Source organism: Pseudophryne corroboree, chromosome 6, assembly GCF_028390025.1.
Source record: "Pseudophryne corroboree isolate aPseCor3 chromosome 6, aPseCor3.hap2, whole genome shotgun sequence".
NCBI lineage: Eukaryota > Metazoa > Chordata > Amphibia > Anura > Myobatrachidae > Pseudophryne > Pseudophryne corroboree.
In genome coordinates, this window is record NC_086449.1 from 671,815,246 (window position 1) to 671,833,228 (window position 17,983).

A 17,983-nucleotide genomic window follows, 5' to 3' on the forward strand; every position below is an offset into this window, starting at 1 on the left:
AATATAGGAAATAGGGGGGCACCAATATTTATCTTGCCTCCGGGCAACTGGGACGAATTTACGCCACTGCACGGATCCATGTGTTTTCGAAATTGCAGCCATGGAAATGGGTCAGTTATCAGTGATTTATTTCTCCTTCCTCCAGGCAGGTTAAATAAATCCCTGAAAGTGACAGCTTTCAGAGCTTATTAAATGTTTTACTGTGTCTAAATGAATTACTACCTTAGGGTTAGATTTAGTAAAGCTTTCAAAAATGAAAAGGGGCTGTGTTGTCTATAGCAACCTAGCAGATTCTAGGGAGTACATTTACTAAAGTGCGGGGTTGAGATGTTGCCCATAGCAACCAATCAGATTGTACTTATCATTTATATAGCTCCTCCAAGAGAATAATAGCGAAAATCTGATTGCTTGCTTTGAGCAACAGCTCAACTTCTATAAACCTGCACTTTAGTTAATATACCCCTAGATATCAGTTCTTGACTGAATCCTCAAATTGACAGCAGAATCGGGTTGTTATGGACAATACCACAACTTTGCATTTTTAAAAGTTTTATTAAATCTACCCCTTATCACATTGAAGAAAAAAATAACAACTTATCTTTGACTTTGTAGAGTGAAATGAATAAAATACATATCATCTTACATTGTTTCAAACAGTTGCATGTATTGCCAATCACCACGTCCTCCTTCTACTTCATGGTCCAATTTCAGTATTATTTCATTTTCAAACTGCACAGGAAAACAAGGTCAGCAACATTATTTGTGTGCATTTATCCTGATTAGCATCAAAGGGCTACAGCAAATTAGGTGTCTCAATACAATTGTAACTACTGTGGCAGTCATTTACCGTAATGTTAACATCTGAGATGAGTCGTGTTTATTTGTATTACAATCAAATCATTTACAAAATATGCAAATTTCTACATTTTTTTTTTTTTACTGCATTCATTTACCAAGATTTAGTAATACAAAGCATTTTTTTTAAAGCTCGCTGATGTTTAGATTTTTTTTTGTTATCTTTCCTAGTGGCAGTGCCCAGATGTGCCAATTATAATTAAATGCATGAAACAAATAATCCTACATGATTGATGAAGTGTAACTGAATACCTGCACCATGACACATTAGTATACCTTAAAATGCATTAGTATACCTTAGCATACAGCAGTGGTTTCCAAACTTTTTTGAATCACGGCACCCTAGAATATCAGAATTTTTTTCATGGCACCCCTAGGCCACAAATTTCTTATTGAGATATTTAGAAAGAAATATTACATTAAGTAGATCGCGTTTATATGTCATCCTTAGGGTCAGTTGTGTGCTGGGGGACAAGATTTGCTTCTGTTTGGCCACATATTTTATGACTGGCAGCCACCAGCACTGGTTTTGCCGATTATATTGACCATGAATAATTTGAATTGGTCCTGGACCACCAATCCAAGGCACCCCAGGGAGCCACGGCACACAGTTTGGGAACCTCTGGCATACAGTATTGCAGGCTGAAAACTAGAGATGAGCGGGTTCGGTTTCTCTGAATCTGAACCCGCCAGAACTTCATGTTTTTTTTCACGGGTCCGAGCGACTCGGATCTTCCCGCCTTGCTCGGTTAACCCGAGCGCGCCCGAACGTCATCATGACGCTGTCGGATTCTCGCGAGGCTCGGATTCTATCGCGAGACTCGGATTCTATATAAGGAGCCGCGCGTCGCCGCCATTTTCACACGTGCATTGAGATTGATAGGGAGAGGACGTGGCTGGCGTCCTCTCCATTTAGATTATAAGAGACTGAGAGAGATTTACTGGAGCTGACTAGGAGGAGTACTGTTACTGTAGAAGTGTAGAGACTGAGTGGAGAGAGTTTACTAGTGAGGACAGTGCAGTTTACTTTATAATCCGTTCTCTGCCTGAAAAAAGCGATACACAGCACACAGTGACTCAGTCACATACCATATCTGTGTGCACTGCTCAGGCTCAGGCCAGTGTGCTGCATCATCTATTATCTATATATAATATTATATATATCTGTCTGACTGCTCAGCTCACACAGCTTATAATTGTGGGGGAGACTGGGGAGCACTACTGCAGTGCCAGTTATAGGTTATAGCAGGAGCCAGGAGTACATAATATATTATATAGTGAGTGACCACCAGACACACAGTGCAGTTTATTTAATATATCCGTTCTCTGCCTGAAAAAAGCGATACACACAGTGACTCAGTCAGTCACATACCATATCTGTGTGCACTGCTCAGGCTCAGGCCAGTGTGCTGCATCATCTATTATCTATATATAATATTATATATATCTGTCTGACTGCTCAGCTCACACAGCTTATAATTGTGGGGGAGACTGGGGAGCACTACTGCAGTGCCAGTTATAGGTTATAGCAGGAGCCAGGAGTACATAATATATTATATAGTGAGTGACCACCAGACACACAGTGCAGTTTATTTAATATATCCGTTCTCTGCCTGAAAAAAGCGATACACACAGTGACTCAGTCAGTCACATACCATATCTGTGTGCACTGCTCAGGCTCAGGCCAGTGTGCTGCATCATCTATTATCTATATATAATATTATATATATCTGTCTGACTGCTCAGCTCACACAGCTTATAATTGTGGGGGAGACTGGGGAGCACTACTGCAGTGCCAGTTATAGGTTATAGCAGGAGCCAGGAGTACATAATATATTATATAGTGAGTGACCACCAGACACACAGTGCAGTTTATTTAATATATCCGTTCTCTGCCTGAAAAAAGCGATACACACAGTGACTCAGTCAGTCACATACCATATCTGTGTGCACTGCTCAGGCTCAGGCCAGTGTGCTGCATAATCTATATATATTATATATCTGTCTGACTGCTCAGCTCACACAGCTTATAATTGTGGGGGAGACTGGGGAGCACTACTGCAGTGCCAGTTATAGGTTATAGCAGGAGCCAGGAGTACATATTATATTAAAATTAAACAGTGCACACTTTTGCTGCAGGAGTGCCACTGCCAGTGTGACTGACCAGTGACCTGACCACACTGACCACCAGTATAGTTAGTAGTATACTTATATTGTGATTGCCTGAAAAAGTTAAACACTCGTCGTGTGACTTCACTTGTGTGTTTTTTTTTTTTTTATTCTATAAAAATAAAACTCATTCTGCTGACAGACAGTGTCCAGCAGGTCCGTCATTATATAATATATAATATATACCTGTCCGGCTGCAGTAGTGATATATATATATTTTTTATATCATTTATCATCCAGTCGCAGCAGACACAGTACGGTAGTTCACGGCTGTGGCTACCTCTGTGTCTCTGCACTCGGCAGGCAGTCCGTCCATAATTGTAATACCACCTAACCGTGGATTTTTTTCATTCTTCTTTATACATACATAGTTACATAGACATCTTCTCTTTATCAACCAGTCTATATTAGCTGCAGACACAGTACAGTACGGTAGTTCACGGCTGTGGCTACCTCTGTGTCTGCACTCGGCAGGCAGTCCGTCCATAATTGTATACCACCTAACCGTGGATTTTTTTCAGTCTTCTTTATACATACATAGTTACATAGACATCTTCTCTTTATCAACCAGTCTATATTAGCTGCAGACACAGTACAGTACGGTAGTTCACGGCTGTGGCTACCTCTGTGTCTGCAGTCGGCAGGCAGTCCATAATTGTATACTAGTATCCATCTCCATTGTTTACCTGAGGTGCCTTTTAGTTGTGCCTATTAAAATATGGAGAACAAAAATGTTGAGGTTCCAAAATTAGGGAAAGATCAAGATCCACTTCCACCTCGTGCTGAAGCTGCTGCCACTAGTCATGGCCGAGACGATGAAATGCCAGCAACGTCGTCTGCCAAGGCCGATGCCCAATGTCATAGTACAGAGCATGTCAAATCCAAAACACCAAATATCAGAAAAAAAAGGACTCCAAAACCTAAAATAAAATTGTCGGAGGAGAAGCGTAAACTTGCCAATATGCCATTTACCACACGGAGTGGCAAGGAACGGCTGAGGCCCTGGCCTATGTTCATGGCTAGTGGTTCAGCTTCACATGAGGATGGAAGCACTCAGCCTCTCGCTAGAAAAATGAAAAGACTCAAGCTGGCAAAAGCAGCACAGCAAAGAACTGTGCATTCTTCGAAATCCCAAATCCACAAGGAGAGTCCAATTGTGTCGGTTGCGATGCCTGACCTTCCCAACACTGGACGTGAAGAGCATGCGCCTTCCACCATTTGCACGCCCCCTGCAAGTGCTGGAAGGAGCACCCGCAGTCCAGTTCCTGATAGTCAGATTGAAGATGTCAGTGTTGAAGTACACCAGGATGAGGAGGATATGGGTGTTGCTGGCGCTGGGGAGGAAATTGACCAGGAGGATTCTGATGGTGAGGTGGTTTGTTTAAGTCAGGCACCCGGGGAGACACCTGTTGTCCGTGGGAGGAATATGGCCGTTGACATGCCAGGTGAAAATACCAAAAAAATCAGCTCTTCGGTGTGGAGGTATTTCACCAGAAATGCGGACAACAGGTGTCAAGCCGTGTGTTCCCTTTGTCAAGCTGTAATAAGTAGGGGTAAGGACGTTAACCACCTCGGAACATCCTCCCTTATACGTCACCTGCAGCGCATTCATAATAAGTCAGTGACAAGTTCAAAAACTTTGGGTGACAGCGGAAGCAGTCCACTGACCAGTAAATCCCTTCCTCTTGTAACCAAGCTCACGCAAACCACCCCACCAACTCCCTCAGTGTCAATTTCCTCCTTCCCCAGGAATGCCAATAGTCCTGCAGGCCATGTCACTGGCAATTCTGACGAGTCCTCTCCTGCCTGGGATTCCTCCGATGCATCCTTGCGTGTAACGCCTACTGCTGCTGGCGCTGCTGTTGTTGCCGCTGGGAGTCGATGGTCATCCCAGAGGGGAAGTCGTAAGCCCACTTGTACTACTTCCAGTAAGCAATTGACTGTTCAACAGTCCTTTGCGAGGAAGATGAAATATCACAGCAGTCATCCTACTGCAAAGCGGATAACTGAGGCCTTGACAACTATGTTGGTGTTAGACGTGCGTCCGGTATCCGCCGTTAGTTCACAGGGAACTAGACAATTTATTGAGGCAGTGTGCCCCCGTTACCAAATACCATCTAGGTTCCACTTCTCTAGGCAGGCGATACCGAGAATGTACACGGACGTCAGAAAAAGACTCACCAGTGTCCTAAAAAATGCAGTTGTACCCAATGTCCACTTAACCACGGACATGTGGACAAGTGGAGCAGGGCAGGGTCAGGACTATATGACTGTGACAGCCCACTGGGTAGATGTATGGACTCCCGCCGCAAGAACAGCAGCGGCGGCACCAGTAGCAGCATCTCGCAAACGCCAACTCTTTCCTAGGCAGGCTACGCTTTGTATCACCGCTTTCCAGAATACGCACACAGCTGAAAACCTCTTACGGCAACTGAGGAAGATCATCGCGGAATGGCTTACCCCAATTGGACTCTCCTGTGGATTTGTGGCATCGGACAACGCCAGCAATATTGTGTGTGCATTAAATATGGGCAAATTCCAGCACGTCCCATGTTTTGCACATACCTTGAATTTGGTGGTGCAGAATTTTTTAAAAAACGACAGGGGCGTGCAAGAGATGCTGTCGGTGGCCAGAAAAATTGCGGGACACTTTCGGCGTACAGGCACCACGTACAGAAGACTGGAGCACCACCAAAAACTACTGAACCTGCCCTGCCATCATCTGAAGCAAGAAGTGGTAACGAGGTGGAATTCAACCCTCTATATGCTTCAGAGGTTGGAGGAGCAGCAAAAGGCCATTCAAGCCTATACAATTGAGCACGATATAGGAGGTGGAATGCACCTGTCTCAAGTGCAGTGGAGAATGATTTCAACGTTGTGCAAGGTTCTGATGCCCTTTGAACTTGCCACACGTGAAGTCAGTTCAGACACTGCCAGCCTGAGTCAGGTCATTCCCCTCATCAGGCTTTTGCAGAAGAAGCTGGAGGCATTGAAGAAGGAGCTAAAAGGGAGCGATTCCGCTAGGCATGTGGGACTTGTGGATGCAGCCCTTAATTCGCTTAACAAGGATTCACGGGTGGTCAATCTGTTGAAATCAGAGCACTACATTTTGGCCACCGTGCTCGATCCTAGATTTAAAGCCTACCTTGGATCTCTCTTTCCGGCAGACACAGGTCTGCTGGGGTTGAAAGACCTGCTGGTGACAAAATTGTCAAGTCAAGCGGAACGCGACCTGTCAACATCTCCTCCTTCACATTCTCCCGCAACTGGGGGTGCGAGGAAAAGGCTCAGAATTCCGAGCCCACCCGCTGGCGGTGATGCAGGGCAGTCTGGAGCGACTGCTGATGCTGACATCTGGTCCGGACTGAAGGACCTGACAACGATTACGGACATGTCGTCTACTGTCACTGCATATGATTCTCTCAACATTGATAGAATGGTGGAGGATTATATGAGTGACCGCATCCAAGTAGGCACGTCACACAGTCCGTACTTATACTGGCAGGAAAAAGAGGCAATTTGGAGGCCCTTGCACAAACTGGCTTTATTCTACCTAAGTTGCCCTCCCACAAGTGTGTACTCCGAAAGAGTGTTTAGTGCCGCCGCTCACCTTGTCAGCAATCGGCGTACGAGGTTACATCCAGAAAATGTGGAGAAGATGATGTTCATTAAAATGAATTATAATCAATTCCTCCGCGGAGACATTGACCAGCAGCAATTGCCTCCACAAAGTACACAGGGAGCTGAGATGGTGGATTCCAGTGGGGACGAATTGATAATCTGTGAGGAGGGGGATGTACACGGTGATATATCGGAGGGTGAAGATGAGGTGGACATCTTGCCTCTGTAGAGCCAGTTTGTGCAAGGAGAGATTAATTGCTTCTTTTTTGGGGGGGGTCCAAACCAACCCGTCATATCAGTCACAGTCGTGTGGCAGACCCTGTCACTGAAATGATGGGTTGGTTAAAGTGTGCATGTCCTGTTTTGTTTATACAACATAAGGGTGGGTGGGACGGCCCAAGGACAATTCCATCTTGCACCTCTTTTTTCTTTTCTTTTTCTTTGCATCATGTGCTGATTGGGGAGGGTTTTTTGGAAGGGACATCCTGCGTGACACTGCAGTGCCACTCCTAGATGGGCCCGGTGTTTGTGTCGGCCACTAGGGTCGCTAATCTTACTCACACAGTCAGCTACCTCATTGCGCCTCTTTTTTTCTTTGCGTCATGTGCTGTTTGGGGAGGGTTTTTTGGAAGGGACATCCTGCGTGACACTGCAGTGCCACTCCTAGATGGGCCCGGTGTTTGTGTCGGCCACTAGGGTCGCTTATCTTACTCACACAGCGACCTCGGTGCAAATTTTAGGACTAAAAATAATATTGTGAGGTGTGAGGTATTCAGAATAGACTGAAAATGAGTGTAAATTATGGTTTTTGAGGTTAATAATACTTTGGGATCAAAATGACCCCCAAATTCTATGATTTAAGCTGTTTTTTAGTGTTTTTTGAAAAAAACACCCGAATCCAAAACACACCCGAATCCGACAAAAAAAATTCGGTGAGGTTTTGCCAAAACGCGTTCGAACCCAAAACACGGCCGCGGAACCGAACCCAAAACCAAAACACAAAACCCGAAAAATTTCAGGCGCTCATCTCTACTGAAAACAGGAGATTAGCTGAAGAGATGCAGAAGTAGCTACAGTAACTTGACGGGATCTGGTCTCTAGGTCGACAGTAACTAGGTCGACACTATCTAGGTCAACCACTATTGGTCAACAGTAACTAGGTCGACAGGGTCTCTAGGTCGACATGTTCTATGTCGGCATGTCAAAAGGTCGACATGCGTTTTTCACAAATTTTTTTCTTTTTTTGAACCTTTTCACACTTACCGATCCACGTGGACTACGATTGGAACGGTAATCTGCCCGAAGCTAGAAATCGACACACAAAAAACATAAAAAACTCATGTCGACCTTTTGCCCTGTCGACCTAGACCATGTCGACCTAAAGACCCTGTCGACCTAGAGACCTTGTCAACATAGTTACTGTCGACCAATAGTGGTCGACCTAGACAATGTCGATCTAGTTACTATATACTGTACCTTCCATACCAAACCCAACTTGGCAATCCAAAGGTTATGCCTACAGAATTCTCAACTAAAGAGCAAGCCATACAAACTAGATGTACACGTTGTGTGTGTAAATACAGACCTGCAGTTTATGTATAAATCCCAATAGTTCCTATTTGGGTTAGATTGTTCCGTTTAGTGGAATTGTAGAAGAGGCATGACCTCACAATAATGTGTAAGTGGTTTAAGAAGATAGGGACACTCCTCTCCACAGCTGTTCATTGTATACCCCATAGTAATGCCCTGTTTCATTTTCATTTTAATAGTTCATATTATGCCACATTATATTGGCACAGTTTACAGTACTCTTAGTTCATACTAGCAGGCAGGAGCTTACCACTCTCCTCCCTGACACAACAGGTTTGTTATCCACCACACTGTCCCATTATGTGCTCGCTGAGTGAACCTTCTGGGGTCTCCCACCAAACACACCTAGCGGACAGTGAGTCTTCAGCTGGCGTCCCCTCCGTCAGTCTCCGTCCTCTGAAGCTGGACAGATATGACCTCAGGGAATGGTGAGAGGAGCATCACAGTTTCTCTTAAAAGCATTCAGCGGCATGAGCTGGGTGCAAGGGAGATGGGCCCCAAGGTGGTTTGGACCCGAAGGCCCATCTCCTGTACCAACTGTAGCTACATGCTGGCCAGCAGCATTACTATACTATTCATATAGCTAGCAATGTAACAAAAAATGGTGTAATGGTTCGCACAGCACTGATTTCCAATTAAATTAAATTACATTTCTCTTACGTCCTAGAGGATGGTGGGGTCCACATTAGTACCATGGAATATACACGGGTCCACCAGGAGCCATTGGCACTTTATGAGTTTGAGAGTGTGGGCTGGCTCCTGCCTCTATGCCCCTCCTACCAGACTCAGTTTAGAAAATGTACCCGGAGGAGCCGGTCACAGCTAGGGGAGCTCTACAGAGTTCCTCTAGTAAAGTTTATTTTTAGAGTTTATTATTTTACAGGGAGGCTGCTGGCAACAGCCTCCCTGCTTCGTGGGACTAAGGGGGGGGGAGAGTAGTGTCCGCCCTTCGGGGTCTGAGCCACTATCTCCGCTGACTGGACACTGAGCTCCAGAGGGGATAGATCATTCCCCCGCCACAGGGGATCGCTTACCCCAGCAGCATACTGCCACCCCCTTACAGAGCTGAAGATCAGTGGCGGGGGGCCGGTGTGAAGATGGCGGCATCAGGGTAGGAGCGCAGTATTCACTGCGTTCTGGAGGTTCAGCGGTACATAGTGCTGTGCTGTGAGGGGCGCCTTGAGCCAGCGCCTACACCCTACACTGGTCAGCAAGCCTGTCGGGGTCCCGGGATCTCAGCCAGCATAAATCCTCAGGCCAGTATAATCCTATGAAGAGCGGGAAGACAGCGCCATTTTGGGGGCGGAGCTTCTCCTCAGAGCGGACCCAGCAGCGTTCAGCGCCATTTTCCTGCCTGCACAACGCTGTCAGTGAAGAGCAAGTCCCTCCACAGCTACTCCAGCTATCTCTCACGGTACCAGGGGGTTGTAGAAGGGGGGGGGGGGGGGAGGCTTCAAAATGACTGTGTAACCTATTAAGGTGCACAGTCAGCGCTGATAGTGGCTCTCCCTTTATATTAAAAGCGCTGTGTGTGGGTTGGCTCCAATCTCTGTGTCTCTCTTGCCATTCTTGGGGGTGAAACTCTGTCTGTACTCGTGTGTGTGTGTGTGTGTGTGTGTGTGTGTGTGTGTGTGTGTGTGTGTGTGTGTGTGTGTGTGTGTGTGTGTGTGTGTGTGTGGAGTGTCTGTGGTCTCCATTAAGCAATGTCCAGGGACTCTGTGTCATATGCTGCAGAGGATTTGTCCTCTCAGGATGATCCCATTCCATGTAATCTGGATTGCACTGGTTTAGCACAGATATAGCAAGGGAGCCTGAGTGGTTATCCTCTATCAAATCTATGATTTCTCAGATTTCTAACAGAGTTGCACAAAATGAATCTGCAACTCAGGCTTTAAAGAACTCTATGGCAGTCTGGCCCAGTTCTGGTACATCAGGGCTCCCCGCTGTATATTCACATAAACGTGCTCTTGCACAGGTCATGCAGGATGATACCGATTCTGATACTGCAGACGGGGATGTGTTGCGGGGGGCAGCATCTCTTGCAAAAGGGGTGCAGTTGATGATTGAGGCTTTTAGAGATGTGTTGAATATTGCTGATACAACACCCGAGCAGGATGAGGAGGCTTACGTCACTGAAAATAAGAAAGCCTCACTAACCTTCCCTGCATCAAAGAAATTAAATGCTATATTTGAAAAGGCTTGGGAAAACATGGATAAAAAATTCCAGATACCCAAGAGGGTTCTGGTAGTGTTTCCTGTTCCAGTAGAGGATGGGAAAAAATGGAAAAACCCGCCTATTGTTGACGCGTCAGTATCCAGACTCTCAAAAAAGATGGTTTCACCTGTTCCAGGATTTATCGCCTTGAAAGAGCCGGCTGATTGTAAAATTAATAATACGCTCAAATCCATGTACACGGCTTCTGGGGCAATACTACGTCCCACTATTGCCAGTGCTTGGATTTCCAAAGCTATAGTAAAGTGGTCAGGCACGTTACTTGAGGACTTGGATACTATGGAGAAATGTTATGTTGAATTGTTTTTACGTAACATTCAGGATTCGGCAGGATTTCTGGTAGAATCCATGAAAGACCTGGGTTCCATGGCTGCGGGAATTTCCTCCATGTCAGTATCAGCTCGTCGAGGACCATGGTTGCGCCAGTGGTCTGCCGACACGTAATCCAGAATTGTGGAGACCTTACCCTACACAGGTCAGTCTCTCTTTGGGGAAGTGTTAGATGTGTGGATATCCACGGCTACAGCTGGTAAGTCACCGTTTCTTCACTCAGCTTCACCTGATCCGAAGAAACCCTTTTCTTCAGTTACATCACAGCCCTTTCGGTCTACCAAGCCCAGAAAGGCCAAGACGTCCACAATACCTTCTTTCGGGGAGGTAGGCCCAAGTTCAAGAAACCTGCGCCTGCAGGTTCCCAGGAACAGAAACCTCCTTCAGGTACACCAAAGTCCTCTGCATGATGGTGGACAGCACGCCACGGAGGTGGGGCTGGTGGGAGCGATACTCGGACATTTCAGTCATGTCTGGGTGTCCTCCGGCCTGGACCCCTTGGTGCAAGATATTGTGTCCCAAGGGTTCAGGCTGGAATTTCAAAATCTCCCCCTTCACAGATTCTTCAGATCAGGCTTGCCAGCTCTGCTGGTAGACAGGACTGTCCTGCAAGAGGCCGTCCGGAAATTGGTGGAGGCACAGGTCCTTGTGCCAGTACCACCTCATATGCAAAACGAAAGGTTACTATTCAAACCTTTTCGTGGTACCGAAGCCGGATGGTTCGGTCAGGCCCATTCTGAACTTAAAATCACTAAACCCCTTTCTGAGGGAGTTCAAGTTCAAAATGGAGTCTCTAAGGACAGTGATATCAGGTCTAGAGGAGGGGGAATTCCTGGTATCCCTGGATATCAAGCATGCGTACCTCCACATTCCAATTTGGCTGCCATATCAAGCGTATCTTCGATTCGCACTGCTGGACTGTCACTTTCAGTTCCAGGCCCTCCCATTCAGCCTATCCACAGCGCCGAGGGTATTCACCAAGGTGATGGCGGAAATGATGACTCTCCTCTGCAGACAGGGGACATAATTCCGTATCTGGATGATCTGCTGATAAAGGCATCGTCCAAGGAGAAGCTGTTACGGTCCATAGTACTCACGACCCAGCTTCTCAGGGAACATGGTTGGATCCCGAATCTTCCAAAATCACATTTGGAACCAACCAGGAGGTTGTCCTTTCTGGCAATGATCCTCGACACGGAGGTGCAGAGGGTGTTTCTCCCAGAGGAAAAGGTGTTGGTGATTCAAACACTGGTCCGGGATGTCCTGAAGCCAGCCCGGATGTCAGTACATCAGTGCATTTGCCTTCTGGGGAAGTTGGTGGCCTCTTACGAGGCTCTACAATACGGGAGGTTTCACGCTCGGTCCTTCTAACTTGATATCCTGGACAAGTGGTCGGGATACCATCTACACATGCACCAGAGAATACGTCTGTCGCCAAAGGCTCTGGTGGCTGCAATTGCCTCATGGCAGGTTCGGGATTCAGGACTGGATCCTTCTAACCACAGATGCAAGTCTTCAGGCGCTGAGGCGCAGTCACTCAAGGGGTTGCCTTTCAAGGAAGATGGTCAAGTCTGGAAGCTGGCCTGCCGATAAACATTCTGGAACTAAGAGCCGTCTACAATGGTATTCTCCAAGCGGCCCATCTTCTGAGAAATCGGGCCATTCAAGTGCAGTCGGACAATGTGACAACAGTGGCTTACATAAACCGACAGGGCGGAACGAAGAGCAGAGCTGCAATGGCGGAGGTTACATGATTCATCCTCTGGGCAGAAAAGCACGCGTTGGCGCTGTCAGCAATCTTCATTCTGGGAGTAGACAACTGGAAAGCGGACTTCCTCAACAGACACGATCTCCATCCAGGGGAGTGGGGTCTCCATCCGGAGGTGTTCAAGGAGGTAATAGATCTTTGGAGTGTACCCCAGATCGACATGATGGCCTCTCGTCTCAACAAGAAGCTTCGGCGGTATTGTTTCAGGTTGAGGGACCCGCAAGCAGTGGCGGTGGATGCCCTAGTTACTCCGTGGGTGTTCCAGTCGGTGTACGTGTTTCCTCCACTTCCACTCATCCCAAGAGTTCTAAAGCTAATAAGGAGAACAAGGGTTCAAGTGATCCTCATTGCTCCAGACTGGCCAAGAAGGTCTTGGTACTCGGGTCTTCTGGATCTACTGCAAGAAGAGCCGAGTCCTCTTCCTCTTCGGAAGGACCTGCTGCAGCAGGGGCTGTTCGCCTATCAAGACTTACTGTGGCTATGTTTGACGGCATGGAGGTTGAACGCCTGATACTAGCTCGGAAGGGCATTCCAAACAAGGTTATTCCTACCCTGATAAAGGCTAGGAAAGGAGTAACGTCTAAACATTACCATCGAATTTGGAAAAAATATGTATCTGGGTGTGAGTCCAAGAAATTTCCTGCGGTGGAGATTTAACTGGGATGGTTTCTACTCCTCCTACAAGCTGGTTTTTATGGGCCTGAAGTTGGGATCTGTGAAGGTCCAGATTTTGGCCCTGTCCATTTTCTTCCAGAAACAATTGGCTGCCCTCCCTGAGGTTCAGACATTTTTGAAGGGAGTTCTGCACATCCATCCTCCTTTTGTACCGCCTACGGCACAATGGGATTTTAATGTGGTGTTGCAGTTTCTCCAATCTGACTGGTTTGAGCCTCTACAGGAGGTCGAGGTCAAATTTCTTACGTGGAAGACTTTGCTGGCTCTAGCTTCTGCTAGACGTGTGTCGGAGTTGGGGGCTTTGTCATATAAAAGCCCATACTTGATCTTCCACGAAGATAGAGCTAAGCTCCGGACACGTCAGCAGTTTCTTGCTAAGGTTGTGTCGGCATTTCATATCAATCAACCTATTGTGGTGCCAGTGGCTACTGACTCCTCAATTTCATCAAAGTCCTTGGATGTCGTAAGGGCTCTGAAAATCTATGTGAAGAGGACTACTCGTCACAGAAAATCGAACTCTCTGTTTGTCCTGTATGATCCCAAGAAAATTGGGTGTCCTGCTTCTAAGCAGATGATCTCTCGCTGGATTAGGTTCACTATCCAGCATGCCTATTCTACGGCAGGATTGCCGTGTCCTACGTCTGTCTAGGCCCACTCTACTTGTAAGGTAGGTTCTTCCTGGGCGGCTGCCCGGGGTGTCTCGGCTTTACAACTCTGCCGAGCATCTACTTGGTCTGGATCCAACACGTTTGCAAAGTTCTACAAGTTCGATACTTTGGCCTCTGATGATCTGAAGTTCAGTAAATCAGTTCTGCAGGAGCCTCCGCGCTCTCCCTCCCATTCTGGGAGCTTTGGTACATCCCCATGGTATTAATGTGGACCCCAGCATCCTCTAGGACGTAAGAGAAAACAGGATTTTGGTTACCTACCGGTAAATCCTTTTCTCGTAGTCCATGGACAATGCTGGGCACACGCCCAGCGCTTCGTTTTCCTGCTATTGTTATTTGGTTTAGTACAACTTCGTTTTAGTTGAGTACTGCATTGTTACTTGGTTCAGTCATGTTTCAGCGGTTGCTGAGATTTCAAGCTACGTTAGCTTGATGTGTCTTGTATGTGTGAGCTGGTATGAAACTCGCCACTATCTGTGTTACATCCTTCTCTCGAAGATGTCCGTCTCCTGGGGCAGTTTCTAGATGGAGTCTGGTAGGAGGGGCATAGAGGGAGGAGCCAGCCCACACACTCAAACTCTTAAAGTGCCAATGGCTCCTGGTAGACCCGCCTATACCCCGTGGTACTAATGTGGACCCCAGCATCCTCTACGGACTACGAGAAAAGGATTTACCGGTAGGTAACCAAAATCCTATTTAAACCAGTAGGTTAATTGGCTCCCAACAAAAAATAGCTGTAGTGTGTGTGTGTGTGTGTGTGTGTGTGTGTGTGTGTGTGTGTGTGTGTGTGTGTACATGGGCCAGAGCCGGCCTTTGGCATAGGCAAACTAGGCAAATGCCTAGGGCATTTGGCATGCTTAGGGGCACCAGCAGCTTCTGCTGATTAAAATGATATGCGGCATGCCTATATTCTGTGTGTGACTGCTGCTGTATCGGCATACAATATGCTATATTGCAGTGTATTTCTGGAAATCACTGTAATGTAGCATTTCGTATGCAGATACAGCCGCAGTCGCACACAGAATATAGGCATGCTGCATATCATTTTAATCAGCAGAAGCTGTTTGCGCATCCTAGCCACATAGTAATGCAAATATGATGCATTTTCATAAACAAAAGGAGCCCGACGTTAGCAGAGCTGCCAGCTGACTCATGCCAGACATCTCCTGCAGAACTAGCTGCGGTGCTAGGGGGCACTAGCCAAAATCTTGCCTAGGGCATCATATTGGTTAAGGCCGGCTCTGACATGGGCAGGCTAGATGGGCCAAGTGGTTCTTATCTGCCATCAATTTCTATGTTCCTGTGTCAATATGGCATTTGTTCCATAGTCATTTTGTGTAGGTTAAGCTATCAGGATTGTTGCTGTTAATAAGAATGTAAGACCAAGTGAATAAAAGTTTTAAAACCACTGTTCAGGTAGACACTCGCATTTTCCAATTTGTAGCCTAAACAGAACAGATCAATGAAGTATGGAAATTCTGTTATTTCAAATTGCCGTTAATTAGATGACTACTAATTGCACTTCCATAACATATTACTTTAGATTATTTGTTTTCTAAAAAATGTACTCATCTATATAATCCATGTTGCAAATAGCAAAACATCTTAAAATTGCAATAAAGAGGACTTCCGGGTACGGCGCCGATGCGTGCAGCAGCAGCAGAGTAAGCTCCGTGTGCCGCCCCAGCCCGCGCTAGCCCGCACGCTGCACATAGCGTTACAGCCCGCTCCCGGACCGCTCACCTGCCTGTGGGAACACCTCTGGCACCTGATGGATCGCTTCCTGGCCGCCCCAGAAGCGGCTAAGCCCCTCAAACAACGTCCTGCAAAAACGAAAGGGGATTCCAAGATGGCCGCCGGACAGCATACACAGCCGCAGCAGCAGCAAATGCACACAGATCGTGAGTTACATTCCTCCTCTGACTCCTCTGTGAACACAGCTCTCCCTGTACATGCTGCCCCCTCTACACAGAAGTCTAATAAGACTACAGAGCAGGCTGAGGGCCCAATTACATACTCTGACATGGTAAAGGCAATTCAAGACTCCATTAACCCTATTATGGAATCTCATGCTGCCAAAGTCACACAGGCAGTGCATGACATCAAATCACAGTTTAAACAGCTTTCCAAACGGGTGCAGGCTAATGAACAGCGCCTCGGGGAGACATTTCATGATGTTGCCGATTTAAAGGAACAGTGCGCCTTTCTTCAGAAATCCCATTACCAGCTTCTTAATAAGGTCGACGATCTCGAGAATAGATCACGTCGAAATAATCTGAGGGTTGTTGGGCTGCCCGAAGCCCTTAAAGGGCCAGCACTCCTTTCCTTCATACAAGACACGCTGCCAGATCTGCTTGATATCCAAGATTCCTGCACGGGTATGATTGTGGAGAGGGCCCATCGCATTGGTCCTGCAAGGCCTACGCAGGATTCCCGACCCCGGGCTGTTATTTTCCGTTGTCTAAATTACATCCACAAAGACACCATCTGGTCTGCGTCTCGTCGTAAGCGGAACTTACAATGGAACGATGTGAAGATTTTTATCTTCCAAGATTATTCGGCAGAGGTGGCCAGGACACGACGTGAATTCACCCCACTTTGTTCCCGCCTAGCCAAAGCAAATAGAAAATTCGCTCTTATATACCCAGCACGATTGCGCCTGTTCAAAGGATCTTCATTTACAGAATTCTCCACCGTGGCTGATGCGGAAGCATATCTACTGGAAGAGGAGAACGGCCGTTCTTCACTGCGCCAGCCCTCAACGGACTCGATTCCTGACTGCTAACCACGGCTATGAAATTCCTTAGCGTGGTTATCTCCTCCTTTGCTGGCGATTACTCTATTGCTTTAATATATCTGTTTATGTTATAGCTGTTAATCGCTAGAAGTTCTTGAAATTATTGGTGGGAGGAGACGCCTCTATTACCGACGTAAATACTATGGCGGGTGCCATTTCAGCATTAATCCCATTCTGAATGGGATCCTTTTTTTTTAAGGCGCCTTCCACCTAAAGTTCTCCACATGTTATTCTGAGTTATGTTTTGTTTATGCCATATATAAGCTATGCTTATTGTTTCTCAGTACCAGGGCTGGGGCAAGCCTGGAGTTCTTATCTGGTTCTCCAATTGGTGAACTATAGGTCAATTTAGATTATCTTTGTACCTGAAGTGCACTTTTGATGCTAATCTTTTGATCCATTCTTTTCTGGATCCTTTACTTTACTTTCCCCCACTTTTTCTACCCATTGTTCTTTTCTCTCTGTGTCTTGTCCTGTTGGTTTTCTATGTCCATGATAGCAATGTATTTTGTGGATATGATATTATCGGTTTTATTTATTGCCATGAACCATACCTTTCTTCAGCAGAATAATGACCAGTTTAAAAATTGGCACATATAATGTAGGTGGCTTCCACTCCCCCATAAAGAGGAAGAAAATCTTACTTTACTTATCTAAACTACATGTAGATGTTGCATTCCTCCAGGAGTCTCATCTCCTTCCCCCTGAGATTGACAAGCTCAATTGCCTGGGCTGGAGAGTGCTGGCGTCCGCCCCATTTACTGCCAAGGCCCGTGGGGTACTCATTTTGATTAGACGCTCAGTCCAAGTAGACCTTCACTCCTCCCAATCTGATACTGAAGGCAGATATCTCATTGTAGACGCCACCCTAGATGACTCACGTTTTCTACTGTGTAATGTATACGCCCCCAATATTGATCCCCAACCCTTTTTTCTGTCCATTGCCGCTAAACTGCACCCACACTCTCATAAACAGGTGATACTCGCAGGTGACTTTAACTCTACTGTATCCAATGCTCTTGATAGGAATACCAAATCCAGATCTAGCCGTTATACTCCCAAATATGGTTTACCATATCTAATGTCACAGCTGCACTTGGTGGATGTGTGGCGAGCCTGTCATCCAGTCGACCGTGAATACACTTGTTTATCGGCTGCTCATGGTACATTGTCGAGAATCGATTATCTGCTCATCTCGGCTTCTATGTTTACCAGGGTGCAAACTTCTGAAATTGAACCGGTGTCCTTGTCGGATCATGCGGTCTGCTGGATGGCTC

At 46.5% G+C, this 17,983-nt stretch overlaps 2 protein-coding genes across 8 annotated transcripts in view; one reads left to right on the forward strand and one right to left on the reverse strand.

Annotated features, from left to right (window-relative positions):
* The window catches only part of DOCK2 (dedicator of cytokinesis 2), a 1,781,615-nt gene that overhangs the window by 336,370 nt on the left and 1,427,262 nt on the right, over positions 1-17,983 (reverse strand). For all 4 annotated transcript variants that reach the window (XM_063928256.1, XM_063928254.1, XM_063928255.1 and 1 more), the window contains exon 34: positions 644-729. In XM_063928256.1, coding sequence (XP_063784326.1) covers positions 644-729 — 86 coding nt within the window. The remainder of the gene's footprint in view (positions 1-643; positions 730-17,983) is intronic.
* Positions 1-17,983, forward strand: part of LOC134933211 (ERV-BabFcenv provirus ancestral Env polyprotein-like) — a 447,012-nt gene that overhangs the window by 252,213 nt on the left and 176,816 nt on the right. The window lies entirely within an intron of this gene.